This window comes from Oncorhynchus mykiss, chromosome 21 (genome assembly GCF_057628025.1).
Source record: "Oncorhynchus mykiss isolate SJ-2025 chromosome 21, ASM5762802v1, whole genome shotgun sequence".
Taxonomy (NCBI): domain Eukaryota; kingdom Metazoa; phylum Chordata; class Actinopteri; order Salmoniformes; family Salmonidae; genus Oncorhynchus; species Oncorhynchus mykiss.
The window spans coordinates 41,191,646-41,208,428 of record NC_143042.1 but is presented as its reverse complement, the minus strand read 5'-3'; the positions used below and the strand labels follow the sequence as shown (position 1 = coordinate 41,208,428).

At 44.4% G+C, this 16,783-nt stretch overlaps 1 protein-coding gene across 17 annotated transcripts in view; it reads left to right on the top strand.

Annotated features, from left to right (window-relative positions):
* The window catches only part of LOC110500600 (adhesion G protein-coupled receptor L3), a 490,597-nt gene that overhangs the window by 379,522 nt on the left and 94,292 nt on the right, over positions 1-16,783 (top strand). For 13 of the 17 annotated variants that reach the window (XM_090213301.1, XM_021578049.3, XM_090213309.1 and 10 more), the window contains 4 exons: positions 444-794; positions 4,465-4,568; positions 11,394-11,579; positions 14,112-14,150. In XM_090213301.1, the coding sequence (XP_090069427.1) occupies positions 444-794; positions 4,465-4,568; positions 11,394-11,579; positions 14,112-14,150 (680 nt within the window). The remainder of the gene's footprint in view (positions 1-443; positions 795-4,464; positions 4,569-11,393; positions 11,580-14,111; positions 14,151-16,783) is intronic. The other 4 variants (XM_021578050.3, XM_090213306.1, XM_090213305.1 and 1 more) reach the window with 1 other exon arrangement.

Here is a 16,783-nt window from a genome sequence, read left to right as displayed (position 1 = left end):
CAACAACTGCATCAGAGGCAGTCGCGCACATACAGTCACACACACAGCTAGAAATGGATGCCTGTGTACTTAGCTGTGGGAGTTCCTAGCTGTGGGAGTTCCTAGCTGTGGGAGTCTGCCAGCTCCTCAGTAGAAACTGAGCCTGCACAACCAAGCCACACCTGCCAGATCCAATTGATCCAGTTTGAACTATCTCCTCCTAAACTGACACTGGAGATAGGAACGATTGAACCCCTCTGAGTGTTTTTTTGCTGACCCTGAAATAAATTAGCCTCTCAGACATAAATGTAGTGTGACTGAATAAACAAAGAAAATACATTGCTCAGAATCTATTTTTTCTCTCTTTCTCTATCCCTATTCCAATTTGAAGGTTGTTATTTCTCCCGCAACACTTTTTTTTTCTTGATTTACTGATTCTCTTTCTTTCATCTCTCTTGCTATAGAATCGTCATCGTCTGTGATCGTTTTTATGGATACCACGACAACGCGGACTACAACGCGCCCGGCGACGGTTTCCATGACGACCACGCCAACAACCAGCTCCACCACAACCACCAGGGCCTCTGCGACGACCCCCGTTGCCCAGCGACCGCGCACCATCTCGACTACTCTGCCGCCACCATTGCCGCCAGCAGAGGGCAATATCCCAGAGGGCAACACAAGGTCATCCCCGTCCTCCAAGCTCCCCAACGTCGGCATTGAGTACTGTAACCCCATGATCATGTCAGACGTGTCCTGGCCCAAGACCAGACAGGGACTGGTGACCAGGCAACCATGCCCAACTGGAACAATAGGTAATGGGTTTGTTCTACTTAATACTGTGGTTAGCCTGCAGCAGGATGGCATTTATTGTCATGAATCTTGACCTGGAGGCGTCTCTGCAGAATGGTGACTAGCTAGCACACCACAAAGTTATACAATCAATCTAACCTTAACCAGACTGCAAGCCCTAATGCTTAACTCTAACCTTAAGTTAAGACCAAAATGTCATTTTTTGTTTTCATTCATTTTTATGATATAGCCAATTTTGACTTTGCAGCTTGCCCATCTAGCGGAAATCGCTCAGTTCTGCCTCCAGGACAAGATTCATGACAATAAACGTCAACCTGCTACTGCATCGCTGTGCCATCAGAGTCCCTGGGTTCGCGCCCAGGCTCTGTCGTAACCGGCCGTGACCGGGAGGTCCGTGGGGCGACGCTCAATTGGCCTAGCGTCGTCCGGGTTAGGGAGGGATTGGTCGGTAGGGATCTCCTTGTCTCATCACGCACCAGCGACTCCTGTGGCTGGCCGGGCGCGCGCTAGCCAAGGTTGCCAGGTGCACGGTGTAGCCTCCGACACATTAGTGCGGCTGGCTTCCCGGGTTGGATGCGCTCTGTGTTAAGAAGCAGTGCGGCTGGTTGGGTTGTGTATCGGAGGATGCATGACATTCAGCCTTCGTCTCTCCCGAGCCCGTACGGGAGTTGTAGCAATGAGACAAGATAGTAGCTACTACAACAATTGGATACCACAAAATTGGGGAGAAAAAGGGGTAAAATTCAACAACAAGGGGTAAAATTCAACAACAAAAAAAGTACATAGACCACTATGTACAGTTGGTAGTTGTCAAATATAGCAACTCACTATCCGGGGTTGAATTATCTGACCGTGCAACATTGTCTGTGTTGCATATGTTTACGTGAATTATGGCATCAAACAACTGGCATAAAGCACTGTGTAGTACAGGCAACGTAGGGAATGTCTGAAGTATCGCCAAAATTGATTAGTGATCCCTGCGGGAATCAAACCCACAACCTTTCTATCGCCATGCTTTTACCAACTAAACCCACTGTATTGAACATTGAACATTATGCAATGGCCACGAGTCTGGCCCTCAGAGACAAACAAGAATCCTCTGCGAGCTCCTGAATTGGCCCCCCAGGAATGAAGCTGATGATAAAAGACCGAGCTTTCCCCTTAAATCTGATCTTTCTCACTGGGGGTGAATTTCTAAACGTAGTCATGCAGTTAACTGCATGCCCCCCCCCCCCCCCCCTTCCCTTCAGTTTCCCCATAATTTGTCGTCAAACACATTCTGCCGTTGATTTTCTCAACTCTGTACGGCTACCAATATTCAACTCATTATGAAAGCATATTGAAGTGTGACGTTTGGCTCGCCTGAATGTTTCCCTGAATGTTTTCCTGAAGGTTATTTGCAGAAATGTTCTGTTGTTTGCATGTATCCTCCCATGCCTTATGTTCGACTCGCTGAGAGTAGAGAAGCTAAAGATGGCAACGGTACAGGACGTATGGAACCAAGACGTGGAATCCTCCCCTACGCTTCTGCAATCCCAGGAAACAATTAGCCAAATTAATTAACACTAAAGTGTTGTTGTGTGTGTGCTCTTTAACGAGGACCAGGCGCTTACTGTAGTTCGTAAGGCGCCACGTCACTCGTTTCTTCGTCTCCTCCAGTTGGCTCAGGTCAAAATGAATGGATACCAACATATTAAGATCCAAGAAGGTCAAGCGCCTCTGATATTAAGTGAAATACTATTGACTTCAAAACTAAGCATTGATCTACATGGAGAGAGTGATATCAAAGAGAGATGGAAGAAATGCATTGCCATTAGAATCCGTATCAATGTATTAGAAGATTTGTGTTGTAACATGGCGCCCACGTTGGCAAGGGTGTCAGTGGTTGTGTCCCAGTGCTGCTCAGGGCCCGTATTCACAAAGTATCAACATTGAATTGCTGAAATAGGGTCAGTTTTGCTGTTTAGATCATAATGAATAAGATTACATGGAAAGGAGTGGGTCCTGATCCTAGATCAGCGCTACTATTTTTAAGATACGTTTTGATCACAAGCCCAGAAGTATTGCAACCAGGTTTGGGGACGGTCTTGTCTCTCGCCGCCTTTTCATCATTACCTGGCGACACCAGTCCCCGCGGCGTGGCCTCTCGAACGCCTCTGGCGTACGGCACAACAAGAAGGACCCAAAACCACCGAAGTAGAGGATGGCTTTGAGTTTCCTCACAGGCTGTCTTTGAAAGTTCCTTGAATCCCTACCATATCTCTTTCTCTCCAACATTCTCTCCCTCTCTCCATCTTTTCTGTCTTTCTCTCCCTCTGTTTTTCTCTATCATTCTCTATCCATCTTTTTCTCCCTCTGTCTCTCTCACTCTATTGTTGTCTCTCCATCTTTATCTCTCACTCTGTCAGGTTGAGGCCTATCTGATAAACCCATCAAACGTTAGGAAGTCCAAGGAGGACTGGGAAGGAAATTGTGTGTCAGTCAAAGTTGATATCAGTTAATGTTAGCAGTCTGTCTCCCCCTCCTCTCTATATCCCATGGACATGTACCAATTGGAGACTAGTGTTTTTCTTCCCCAGTCATGGAGTTGATAGTTTAAAAAAAATACCCAATTGCAGTTTATACACAGATTGAATATAAACACTATCAATGGCATAGCCCACATGGACTTGTCCTGTTTTCCTCTATCTGTACCCCTTTAAAATGCAGTGCATCCCAAATGGCACCCTATTCCCTTCATAGTGCACTACTTTTGACTAGGGCCCATAGGGGAGTGTGAGTTTATATAGACGCAATCACTGCTTATACGCAGAGTTAGTAAAAGCACTGATAGGGGCGTAGTCCCATTTTTAACGGACCCTTTTTCAGAAGCCCTGTGTGACCCAAAGGCCACACACACACGTCGCTCCACATCCTCGTCAGTACCAGTCGTCTCCCTCAGGCAGCATTAATTGACCTTTCGTAACGAACTCCAGGATTTCCGACTTAATTGGAACACAGTTTGGTGTATTTTTGCCAGGGGTTCAACTGTCGCACCCGTTTAACACATGCGGAGGTGCGCTGACTCTTAATTACTAGATTCACACACTATCCAATATACCTCTGTAGGCCCTGAAGTGCTACCACAAAAAGAAATGACTTAATTTAACACGTAGATGACTTAATTTAACATGTAGATGATTTAATTGAACGTGTTGATGATAAAACCAGTCGATTACATTCATTTGTAACATCCCCAAATATATTTATTTTAACATTAAGTTGAATTGGGTTTTAAGGACATGGTAGTTTGACTGGGAAATTGATATTTCGGGGGCAAAGTCGTGGCATGCACATTCATACAGACAAACACCAACAGATTGTATGAGGATGAACAATGAAAATACAGACAAAGCAGTTGTGAGAAACAGTCGTTTCGAAGCACGTGTCTCACAGTGGAATAGTTTTTTTTACCCTGGGGGACTGTTGGGTAACTGAAGCATGGTCTTCAGATTAGTGTTGAACCCCAATTCTGCCCTCCACTCTCCCCCTCCAGACATACGTTCAGGGGACCAACCTTTTTGTTTTCTTACCAACATGGTAATTGTCATTGGTAGCATAGCGTTAATCTCCAGGGATAGCTTTGATATATTCTCTATTGCTTCTAACTCTGAGTGTTGTTTTCTTCCACAGGCGTGGCCATGTATCTGTGTATGGGGCCCGAAGGATACTGGGACCCCCAAGGGCCCGACCTCAGCAACTGTACGTCCCCGTGGGTCAATGTCATCACCCAGAAGGTAATGAGTCCCTACTTACAGACGCACGCACACTCGCGCATGGACACACACTTCGCGCTTGGCAATTCACACTTGTTCACTTGGCAACAATGGAAACTTCTTCGACCAAGGGGATACAACGCCCATCCTCCCATCCTCTAGGACAGGGCCACTGTGTTCCACTGGTTTTCTTTGTCACTGCTGAGAAGAACATAGTCAATTAATGTCCACTCACTATAGACCCAGTTGAAAGCAGCTGTCTTAAAACGCTTTCCTCCCTACTGCATTGAGTTCACAATGTTGGCCAATACACCCACTACCCAATTGTGCCATTTTCTTTAGGCCCAGAGGGTTCTATCTCATTCCCCGGACAAGAGTTACTCGAAGATCTCCACGCATTCTGTGTTTAAATCTATAATGGAATGGCACTCACAGAATATGTGGTTATTGCGGCTACAGCAGTAGCACTAGTAGTACTAGTAGCATCACTATCCCTGTTTATGAAATGCATCGGATCTCAAAAAACTCGCAGGAGCCCGAGGCATGCGGGCAATAACACTTATAATCCACTCCAGAGCGGCAAATCGCAGCCCCTTAACCAAACAGTGCTTTGTGGATATGGATTCACAGGTGGCTGAGGTAAAGAGAGAGAGGGAGGTAAAGAGAGAGAGGGAGGTAAAGAGAGAGAGGGAGGTAAAGAGAGAGAGGGAGGTAAAGAGAGAGAGGGAGGTAAAGAGAGAGAGGTAAAGAGAAAGAGAGGGAGGTAAAGAGAGTGAGGGAGAGAGGGAGGTAAAGAGGGAGCGAGAGAGAGTTAGGTATAAAGAGGGAGAGAGAGAGAGAGAGGTAAAGCGAGAGAGAGAGAGAGATAAAGCGAGAGAGAGAGGTAAAGAGGTAGAGAGAGAGAGGGAGGTAAAGAGAGAGAGAGAGGGTAAAGAGAGAGAGAGGGAGGTAAAGAGAGAGAGAGGGTAAAGAGAGAGCGAGGGAGGTAAAGAGAGAGAGGTAGAGAGAGGTAAAGAGAAAGATAGGGAGGTAAAGAGAGTGAGGGAGAGAGGGAGGTAAAGAGGGAGCGAGAGAGAGTTAGGTATAAAGAGGGAGAGAGAGAGAGGGGGGTAAAGAGGGAGTGAGAGAGGGGGAGGGAGAGAGAGGGAGGTAAAGAGGGAGAGAGCAAGGTTGGTAAAGAGAGAGAGCGAGAGGTAAGGAGAGAGAGCGAGAGGTAGAGAGGTAGAGCGAGAGGTAGAGAGGGAGGTAGGTAAAGAGAGGGAGAGAGGTAAATAGAGAGGGAGGTAAAGAGAGGGAGAGAGGGAGGTAAATAGAGAGGGAGGTAGGTAAAGAGAGAGGGAGGGAGGGAGGTAAAAGAGAGAGGGAGGTAAAGCTAGAGAGAGGGAGGTAGAGAGTGAGGTAAAGAGAGATTGAGGAAAAGAGGTGGATAAAGAGAGTAGGAGGGAGGTTGAGAGAGAGGGAGGAAAAGAGAGAGAGGGAGGTAGGGAGGTAAAAAGAGACAGAGAGGGAGGTAAAGAGAGGGAGAGAGGGAGGTAAAGAGAGGTAGGTAAAGAGAGAGAAATAAAGAGGGAGAGAGAGAGGGAGGAAAAGTGGGAGCGAGAGAGGGAGGTAGAGGGAGCGAGAGAGAAGTAAAGAGGGAGGGAGCGAGAGAGAGGGAGGTAAAGAGGGAGAGGGAGAGAGGGAGGTAAAGATAAGGAGAGGGAGGTAGAGCGAGAGAGGTAGGGAGAGGGAGGTAGAGAGGTAAAGAGAGAGAGAGGTAAAGAGAGAGGGTGGTAGAGAGGGGGAGAGGTAAAGAGAGGGAGGTATAGAAAGAGGGAGATGGAGGTAAAGAGAGGGAGAGGGATGTAGAGAGAGAGAGAGAGATGTAAAGAGAGAGAGAGGTAGGGAGGTAAAGGGAGAGAGAGGGAGGTAGAGAGAGGGAGGGAGAGAGAGAGGGGGAGAGGCAGGGAGAGAGAGCGAGAGGGAGGGAGGTAAGACAGAGGGATGTAAAATAGAGAGAGAGGTAAAGCGAGATTGAGAGGGGGGTAGAGAGTGCGAGAGGGGGTAGAGAGAGCGAGGTAAAGAGAGAGAGCGAGGTAAAGAGAGAGAGCGAGGTAAAGAGAGAGAGCGAGGTAAAGAGAGAGTGAGAGGTAAAGAGAGAGTGAGAGGTAGGGAGAGAGCGAGAGGGAGGTAGGGAGAGAGCGAGAGGGAGGTAGAGAGAGAGCGAGTGAGAGAGATGGGGGTAGAGAGAGGGGGAGGTAGAGAGAGAGGGGGGGAGGTATAGAGAGTTAGAGGGGGGTAGAGGGGGAGGGAGGGGGAGGGAGGGGGAGGTAGAACGAGAGGGGTAGAGAGAGGGAGAAGTAGAGAGAGGGGTAGGGAGAGAGGGAGAGAGGGCGAGGTAAAGAGCGAGAGAGAGGGGGAGGTAAAGAGTGAGAGAGGGGGAGGTAAAGAGCAAGAGAGGGGGAGGTAAAGAGAGGGAGGGAGAGGTAAAAAGAGAGAGGGAGGTAAGGGGGAGAGGGAGGTGATGAGAGAGAGAGGGGGAGGTAAAGAGAGAGAGGGAGGGAGGTAAAGAGGGAATGTTGATATCGATATGGAGATGATTCCACTCTTCTGTTCTATCCTCTACCATAATGTTGCTCTCTGTTTCCTGACTCAAATTCTTAGTCTATTATAGAATGCATCTCGCACGCAAAGCAGCACAAAACTTGACACCTATACACCTTTCCCCTATGTACATACTTGGTGGGAGTGACTATCGGAATATGGATACATTTTTAACAAAAGTGTTATTAATCTTTATTACGCAAATTAGGCATGAGCGATGTGCCTGTCATCCCTCGTTGTCGCTGTGGCGACAGGGAATTTAAATGAAGATCAACCTGTCAGGCGTCCCAGAATTCCGTCTGGCGCTTATTTTCACACCACTGTCCCTGGTTCTTCTCATTAACAGAAAGACGCAGAGAGATGAACTCGGAGAGAAAGAGACTGGAATGGAGGGAGAGAGGCTGAGAGAGAAGGAGTGATTGGGATAGAGATGGGGAGGCTGAGATAGCGGTGACAGACCTCACTTTTTCTTACTTTGGCCATAGCTGTTCTTATTAAGATGGAGAGAGAAACGGAGAGGAAGAGAAGGGGGAGAGAAGAAGAAGAGTGCTTCTCTACACTCCACACACTGTCCACACAGGGTCGGGGTTCTCGAAGAAAGGCAAATTAAGCCGGTGTAATTGGATCTGCAAATAAACACAGAGGCAATGATTGCAAGGGATGGCCAAGTAAATCATGTGAGACCCTTTGCCTTGTACACCGCAGTCTCTCCATAATGCTTCTATTAATTCCTTTTATAGTACACTACTTTTAACCAGAGCCCTACGAAATCTGTTCAAAAGTTGTACACTACATAGGGAATAGGGTGTAATTTGGGACATAGTCCCAGACTTTGACTCCTACAGTGCATTTGGAAAGTATTCAGACACTCAGCCTTATTCTGAAATTGATTTAAATGTATTTTTATGTCATCAATACACACACAATACCCCATAATGAGAAAGAAAAAACAGGTTTAAGAAATGTTAGAAAATGTATATAAAAAAAAAAAACTGAAATATCACATTTACATAAGTATTCAGACCCTTTACTCAGTACTTTGTTGAATCACCTTTGGCAGCGATTATGGTCTTGAGTCTTCTTGGGTATGATGCTACAAGCTTGGTACACGTGTATTTTGGGAGTTTCTCCCATTGTTCTCTGCAGATCCTCTCAAGCTCTGTCAGGTTGGATGGGGAGCGTTGCTGCACAGTTATTTTCAGGTCTCTCCAGAGATGTTTGATTGGGTTCAAGTCCGGGCCCTGGCTGGGCCACTCAAGGACATTCAGAGACTTGTCCCGAAGCCACTTCTGCGTTGTCTTGGCTGTGTGCTTAGGGTTGTTGCCTTGTTAGAAGGTGAACTTTTGCCCCAGTCTGAGGTCATGAGTGCTCTGGAGCAGGTTTTCATCAAGAATTCTGTACTTTGCTCCGTTCATATTTCCCTCGATCCTGACTAGTCTCCCAGTCCCTGCCACTGAAAAACATCCCCACAGCATAATACCTCCATCACTGTGCATCACCCTAGAGATGGTCTAAGTTTCCTCCATACGTGACACTTGGCATTCAGGCCAAAGAGTTCAATCTTGGTTTCATCAGACCTGAAAATCTTGTTTCTCATGGTCTGAGAGTCTTCAGGTGCCTTTTGGCAAACTCCAAGTGGGATGTCATGTGCCTTTTACTGAGGAGTGGCTTCCGTCTGGCTTCTACCATAAAGGCATGATTGGTGGAGTGCTGCAGAGATGGTTGTCCTTCTGGAAGGTTCTCCCGTCTCCACAGAGGAACTCTGGAGATCTGTAAGTGTGACTCGGGTTCTTGTTCACCTCCCTGACCAAGGCCCTTCTCCCCTGATTGCTCAGTTTGGTCGGGAGGCCAGCTCTAGGAAGAGTCTTGGTGGTTCCAAACTTCTTTCATTTAAGAATGATGGATGCCACTGTGTTCTTGGACTTTCAATGCTGCAGACATTTTTTGGTACCCTTCCCCAGATCTGTGCCTCGACACAATCCTGTCTCGGAACTCTACGGACAATTCCTTTGACCTCATGGCTTGATTTTTGCTCTGACATGCACTGTCAACTGTGGGAAGTTATATAGAAAGGTGTGTGCCTTTTTCAAAATAATGTCCAATCAATTGAGTTTACAACAGGTGTAGTCCAATAAAGTTGTAGAAACAGCTCAAGGATGATCAATGGAAACAGGATGCACCTGAGCTGAATTTAGTCTCATAGCAATGTGTGTGAATACTTATGTAAATAAGGTATTTATTTTAAAATTTATACATTTGCAAAAAAAATAATTGCTTTGTCATTATGGGGTATTGTTTGTAGATTGAGGTTTAAAAAAAATTGAATCCATTTTAGAATAAGGCTGTAACACAACAAAATGGCGAAAAAGCCAATGGGTGTGAATACTTTCCGAATGCACTGTACTGTATGTATGAAATATCAGAGGAAAGAAGTGCATCATCCGTGAACACAGCCGACTAAACACAGATGTCTGACTTGGTTAGACTCCTAAACATGGCCCAAAATATATGTAGCCCAAATGCTCTCTCTTGGTCTTCACTAAACCCGAGGCTAATCGAATGCAGGAAGCTATAAGCGTTCTAAAAATAGAGGGACCTTAGGAAAAATAGCAGACCTTCGGAACCGTGCTCCAAATCAGATCCAACCTCACCTCTTCAATGTCCCTGTTGAATTTACTGTATATCCAGATTTTAAATGTCTTCAAACTGTGTTTAGCACTCTAATTTTGACCAGATTAAATGTTCATTCTGAACGGTAGTCAAATCTCCTGCAAATGAAAACATTTCCCATTTGAATGGAACAGGTGTTATTCAATTAAATGTCTGGGTAGTAGAAACAAAAAAAGCGAAACACAAAGTTATTTTTTTCGTAATCTAATTCAAGATAAATTAAAAGCACAGAAACACATTGCACTATGAAATGAGACTCCTCTAGACATCATTAGGCCTCTCTGCTTGGTAGATTTATATGTTGTAATTTAAAAACCAAGAGACACGACGACTACAAAGCGGTTGCTAGTTTGTGGGCAAATGGAGACTCTTCGGAGACAGTCTCATCCATGGCTTGAGGAGATGTTTTATTAAATTGTTTCCCTCAGAAAATGTAAATAGGTACTCTCTCCAACCAAGTGGCGTACATAGGGAATGATTCGTGGTTGTGCTTTGAAAACATTTGTTTCTCTTCCTCCGGAGTCTAAATAAAGAGCTGCGACATGCAATACAACAATAGACTGAGAGAGAAAGAGAAGGGGGGGGTAAGTTGATTGGTATAAGCAATATGGTGTAACTTCCACCTAGTGAGGCAAGGTCGAGCTATTATCAGATTGATTACAAATGTCAAATCATCTCTGATCTCCACAGGTGCATAAGGGCGTGGGGTTTAGGGGATGATTTGGGATTGGGCCAGACAATCGGAGCTCGAGAGGGGGGATTATTGAGGATAGATGGAAAGCAGAAAAAAAAACGTATTTCATACCTAAAGACCGCCAAAGTGAAAGACTGGAATGATCAATGTTGTTTTTTTTTTTGCCAAGACTTTTAGGGGAGACTTGTCTCGATAGTTGACTTCACAATTGTTTCCTGATAGTCTATTAGCCCCTGTGTGCATTCAATTAAACATTTCCTCATTTCCTCACTATTCAATTGGAGGCGATAGTGATATAATCAGGAAATCTGTACATGCTAAACATTATTTTCTAACTTCAAACATTTTGTATAATGCCGTTTGTCATGTTTGAAATGTGTATATTGAAAATAATAAGTTGAATGCAGAGTATGTGTTTAGATACAGGGAGACGGATGACTGTAGGATTGTATTTATTTATGATGTAATAGTGTTTGACTTTGTCACAAATTTGAGACTGGAATGGATTTGGTTTCAAGCCACTTTAAATCAAATCAAATAGCATAAAATAGTATATGGTCATTGGTGGTCATTCAGCAACATTGAATGAAATATTGAATCCTCATATTATAGATTTGAACCAATCATATTATACACCGGCCTATTTTCTTCCCCTCGAGGACCCCGTTATTAAGCCAAATAGTGATAATTCTGCGCCAAACCTCCAATTTAGACCGGGACAACTGGGTTCATGTTTGGGCAGCCCATCTGCATTTGCCCAAACTGCCCTATGGCCAGTCCGTTGGTACTATAGCTACATAGCATGATAGTCAGTGGTTAATTGCATACTGTGTATGTGTTCAATGTGAATATGTGTCTGCCATCATGATTGGTTAAATATGTGTATGTTGTTTTTCCAGCTCAAAGCAGGAGAGACTGCAGCCATCATTGCCAGGGAGCTGTCGGAGCAAACTAAGAGTAACCTTCAGGCAGGGGACATCACCTACACAGTCAAGGCCATGGGTCAGCTTGTGGACCTACTTGACGTGCAGCTGAGGAACCTTACCCCTGGAGGCAAAGATAGTGCAGCCCGCAGCCTCAACAAGGTAGGTTTCTACCTCCAGTCTGGGAAAAGCAATGGCTGTGTCATTTCCTTTCCTCGTCTCCTTCCCTTCGGGACTCGTTGATTTGACAGATTGTGACAGGCGGGAGCAACATAAACAGTAGGGTTTCCAACCTTTCGCTTCGCCTATCCAGATTGTTCAGCTCAATGGTCCACCAAGGACACAGGATGAAGAAAGGAGGAGATATATGAGAATTGATTCATAGCCGAAGGAAGAACTGACTTTATTCACCTTTCTTTGTTTCCTTCAATCTCTGAAACTTTCTTTTTCACCGGTGGAGGCCAGACAAGGATTTCAAGCCAGTCAAACCTGAACAGTGGGCATTGTTTTAATGATCTGTACTCCGGCCACAGCACTGTCATACCAAATTATCTCCTGCATTATTTCTCGCATCTAGCGATCTTCCCGGGCCTCAAAAAAATAAATAATCTACAAGCAGCCAAACGCAGGGGGATATCTTAAAGCCTCACCGCATAGGCTGTTCTGCTTTATATTACCAAAAGTCAGTTGGGGTTATAACTAATTATAACAGCAAACGCGTGGGTAGGATTATTCCAAAGTAGGTAGACTTTTTAAAGAGGTCATACGGATATTCCAGGCACGTCTGAAGCGGTTCTCATGCCATGCTCGTTTCTTTCTAATGACAGAGGAAATGTATTAAACATAGCTGTTTTCTAAACCCAAGAGTGCCTGAGTTTTTTTGTAGCTCCAACCTAATGCAATTATTCCCAAATTCACAGTTGGGTACACATAGGGGCACTCAGGCAATGTGACGCAACCAATGGAAAAGCAAACATCAGTGAAATTCAAAATGTCAGCCGTTAATTTGTTTTAGCGGCTTCACTTGTAGTGGAACAATAACACCTGTTTCCCAATAGCTTTTTTTCACAGACTTTATTTAATTGCCGCATGCAGCCAGATGCCTCCATTGAGATTTAAGTGTCATTCCCTCCTTGGAGAGCGAGGCGATGGTGATAGCCAACGGGCTGAGGAGAAATCTGACGGCTTGCACTTCTGATCTCTTTATCTATGGCTTTTACGAGGTAGCCATCTTGAAAATTAAAAGTTAAGAACAGTTACAATTCAAACTACGTTTTATGGGAGAGGATCCTTGATTTTTATTGTTATAATCTTGTCGTAAAACTGGAGCCAATGTTCTATGAATATACAGTATGTAAAAAATAAACATTAGCCTAGACTACAGGGGCAGCCTAGTGGTTAAGATCGTTGGGCAGGTAACCGAAAGGTTGTTGGTTTGAATCTCTGAGCCGACTAGGTAAAAACAAAATGCCAATGTGCCCTTGAGCATGGCACTTAACCCTAATTTCCTCTGTAAATTGCTCTGGATAAGAGTGTCTGCTAAATGACAAAACATTTTCATGTATTTTTTTTTATGATGATGCCAAAAAAGATAATGTCTAGAACAAGGAAAGCTACTACTGGGAGAATATTATTATATCATTATCTCTTAGATAAATACACTAACTACCTAGTACACCAAGGATTTATGACAAATCTCCCCTAACACTCTCTCTCTATACTATTCAAGGTTATCCTCTCCGCTCTGTCCTACATCCTTTCCCCTTTAATCCCGGCTGGCATAGCAGACCCTAGCACTGGTGCTCCACCTCTCTCTCTCTCGCACGTGTGTTTACCTCTGAGTTCAATCATTTTGACACAATCTGCTAAGAGCTAACAGAATTAAAGATCCCTTTGATAGTGAGCACAATGCTTCTCCGCCGGCAGACAAGGAGCCGATTGAGTTGGCAAACACCAAGATCTGTGGCACTTTTATGATCAAAGTGTCATGCGAAAGGCACTAACGGGACCATTTCCAGGAAAATGGGCTGACTGATGTGACGGAGTGAGAGCTTTCCTTTATGAGGAGGACGCCACCCATCACAGAAAACCAGGAGCGCATCAGCATTCCCTCTATGCTACGCGCTACAGCTAGGCTAGGCTAACAAAGTAGGCTTCTGTTTATTTAGTCTGTTCCCAGCCCAATGCTACGTGCTAGTCTAGCTAGCTGTCAGTACTCCAGTGCTAATTCGAAATCTCTACATTCTGTATTGACCTGCTAACATCAGTCCCAGGTATGCGAAACTCCTTCAGGTTTAGCTTTACTCCTGCTGGGACAAGGTTTCCAAGTTAAATAGTTCTTCTTTAGTTCCTTTTTTCCCCTCCACTTACCCACAGGTACAAGCGGTAACCTTGAAACTCCAACTTGAAAGCTGAACAATGTCTCAGCCACAATCCCCACTTGGGCTGTGTGGCTTGTTTCTGCTCTAATTGACTAAGATTCTTTGTGATGTTTTCTATGAGAGGGAATAATTAATGTGCATGCCGTTTTTCACACAGTTTATGTAAAATGAGAAAGTCTTAATTAGCCAAAGTCAAGAGGTGACTTTTTGTTATATATTTATTTTCTCTCTTTTCACACTTTATTTCATACTAATGGAACTTGTATGTCGTGTCAACCCTTTGCTAATGGTTATTTTTTCTGGTGGTTTGCAGCTGCAGAAAAGAGAGCGCTCTTGCCGGTTTTACGTGCAGGTATTTTGACTCTTATCTTTCACCCAGCTGCCTACCCTTCCCATTCGCCATGGTGCTGTGTTTTGGTGTAACCATGATTTGTGACTTGTTGCCCCGCCATAATGTCATGCTTTGTGCTAATGATAGTCCTGGCTGTGAAGGCATTTGTTGCTCAATGTTGGGCCTGCCAAGTAAACTTTGATCTTGTAAAATTGTGTCTGAAAACTTGGATCTAAACATACCACTCGGGGCAGCAGGTAGCCTAGTGGTTAAAGCGTTGGGCCAGTAACCGAAAGGTTGTGAGATCGAATCCCCGAGCTGACAAGGTAAAAATATGTCGTTCTGCCCCTGAACAAGGCAGTTAACCGACTGTTCCTAGACCGGCATTGTAAATAAGAATGTGTTCTTAACTTGCCTTGATAAATAATAAAAAAGAAAAAAATGTATTGGTGTAGATGCAACTATTGCTAGTTGCCATTTTTTTTATCCAAGTTGTTGCTCATCTCACTTTGTCTTAACCACATCCCAATGTCCTAATTCTCCCGCCAACCCCCACCCCTGCAACCGATTCACATAGCCACCGTTTCCCAGCATGTTTTGCTTGTTAATGCTGTCTTCATGCCTCTGTGTTTGTGTCGTGATAGTTTTTGATGGTAAAACAACACTCCAAAGAAGAAACTGTATAAATACTGTATGTAATGCATACTATATTATAAGATCCTCGGTTGGTCATGGTTGAATAGGTAATGGTCTACATATAAATGTCAAACAAGATATCAGGTTTTTTGCTTGAAGGAAATGTCACGTATGTTTTCACTACTGGAGACGCCAACAAGACGACCGACTATACAATACGTTTAAGTTGTTTTCTTAGATGAAATAAAGGGAGCCATATATAATCATCTATAGCAATATACTTGTTCACAACACCACAATAACCTGATTATGTCATTCTAGCATATACTCACAGCTTTCGCGGTGTTATAACTGTCAGTGGCTATGCACTCGCTCAAAGCCACCATCAAGTAATTTCCTCTCAATGCCCCAAAGATTTTTTTTCCCCCCAGAAATGTAAATCCGACTTCCACATTTTTGTGTAATAAGTAGATATGGTTAAGAGCCAAAAGTGATCTCATTTTAACCAAAGCAAGTCAAAACCCGCCGTCCACCAGTACTCCCCTGACAGGCAAGACTCACAGGGGGGGGGGGTGTTATGACTCTTCATGATGCATAAAGCATGTGTGTCCCAATTTGTAGGGCCTCCACAACTATTTCTTGAGCTCCAGTGTGGATTTGATGTCCCGGCTCGTCGGTAAAATGTCATCAGAATCTGTTCTACCTTAAGAGCTACCGGATGAGTTGACATGCGTGCTTCCCACCGCAGAAGGTTCCTACAGCTTACAGATGCTGTCCTACATTGTCTGTGGTAGTATCACATCTGTCAGGCAACATGAATTTGATTGTTTCAAATATTTTGCGGCATGTCTGAACTCACTTCAATACATATGGGTTGTTTGATTGAGCATTTTCCAGTGGATGAAAGTGACTATGGAGCATGTATAAGTGTGCACAGCATTTGAATATCAGTTGGCGTTTAGCAAATTCTATATTTGAGTCATTTAGAGGATGCGCTTATCAAATCAAAAATCAAATCAAATGTATTTATATAGCCCTTCGTAGATCAGCTGATATCTCAAAGTGCTGTACAGAAACCCAGCCTAAAACCCCAAACAGAGCGACTTACAGTAGTGAGTGCATACATTTTTGTACTGGTCACCCCCCCCGTGGGAATCAAACCCACAACCCTGACGTTGCAAGCGCCATGCTCTACCTACAGAGCCACATGGGCCACTTATTGTTTTATATGCACTGACTAAGAAATCAATGAATTATAGATGCCTGTGGGTTTGTGTGTGTATGCACACTGTGCACACATGTTTATATGCACACAAGTGTCTACATGATTGTATGTGTGTGCAGTACCAGTCAAAAGTTTGGACACACCTACAACATTGTACATTGTACAATACTGGTGAATACATCAAAACTATGAAATAACACATATGTAATCATGTCTTCACTATTATTCTACAATGTATGGAATGAGTAGGTGTGTCCAAACTTTTGACTGGTAATTTACATGGGCAACTGTTGAACCGTGCACTGGCGTCGACTCGATACCTTCCCTGAGCCTGACAGTGTCAAACAAACGGGGATGGAATCTCATTCGACGAACCAGAATAATGGAACAACATCTGCTGGTCTTCTGTAAACGCAGACATCGATTGTGCTGTGTCATGGCTTTGAGGGACTTTCATTGATTAGGGAAATTGAGCAGTGTTTTCTCCAACTAGGCCCCTGGTGGTTCACGTAAGTGAGATTAGTGGAAGCATACAAAACAAACCAGGGCAGATGGTTTTCTGCCGCACCTGCCTGCACAGACCTAGATGCACGCACTTGAATGCATGCACACAAATAGACAGTCACACACACATCCTCTGTTTTGGTACCGGGCTGAGCACGCCATGCACAATCATTGCTGGCAATGAGGTAGAGGCATTATGTTAAACACAGTCTTCTCAGGGTCAAAAATACCTTGAAAAATCAAACAGATTATAGCAGTGCGAGGATGGGCTTGGGTGAATTAACTGCCA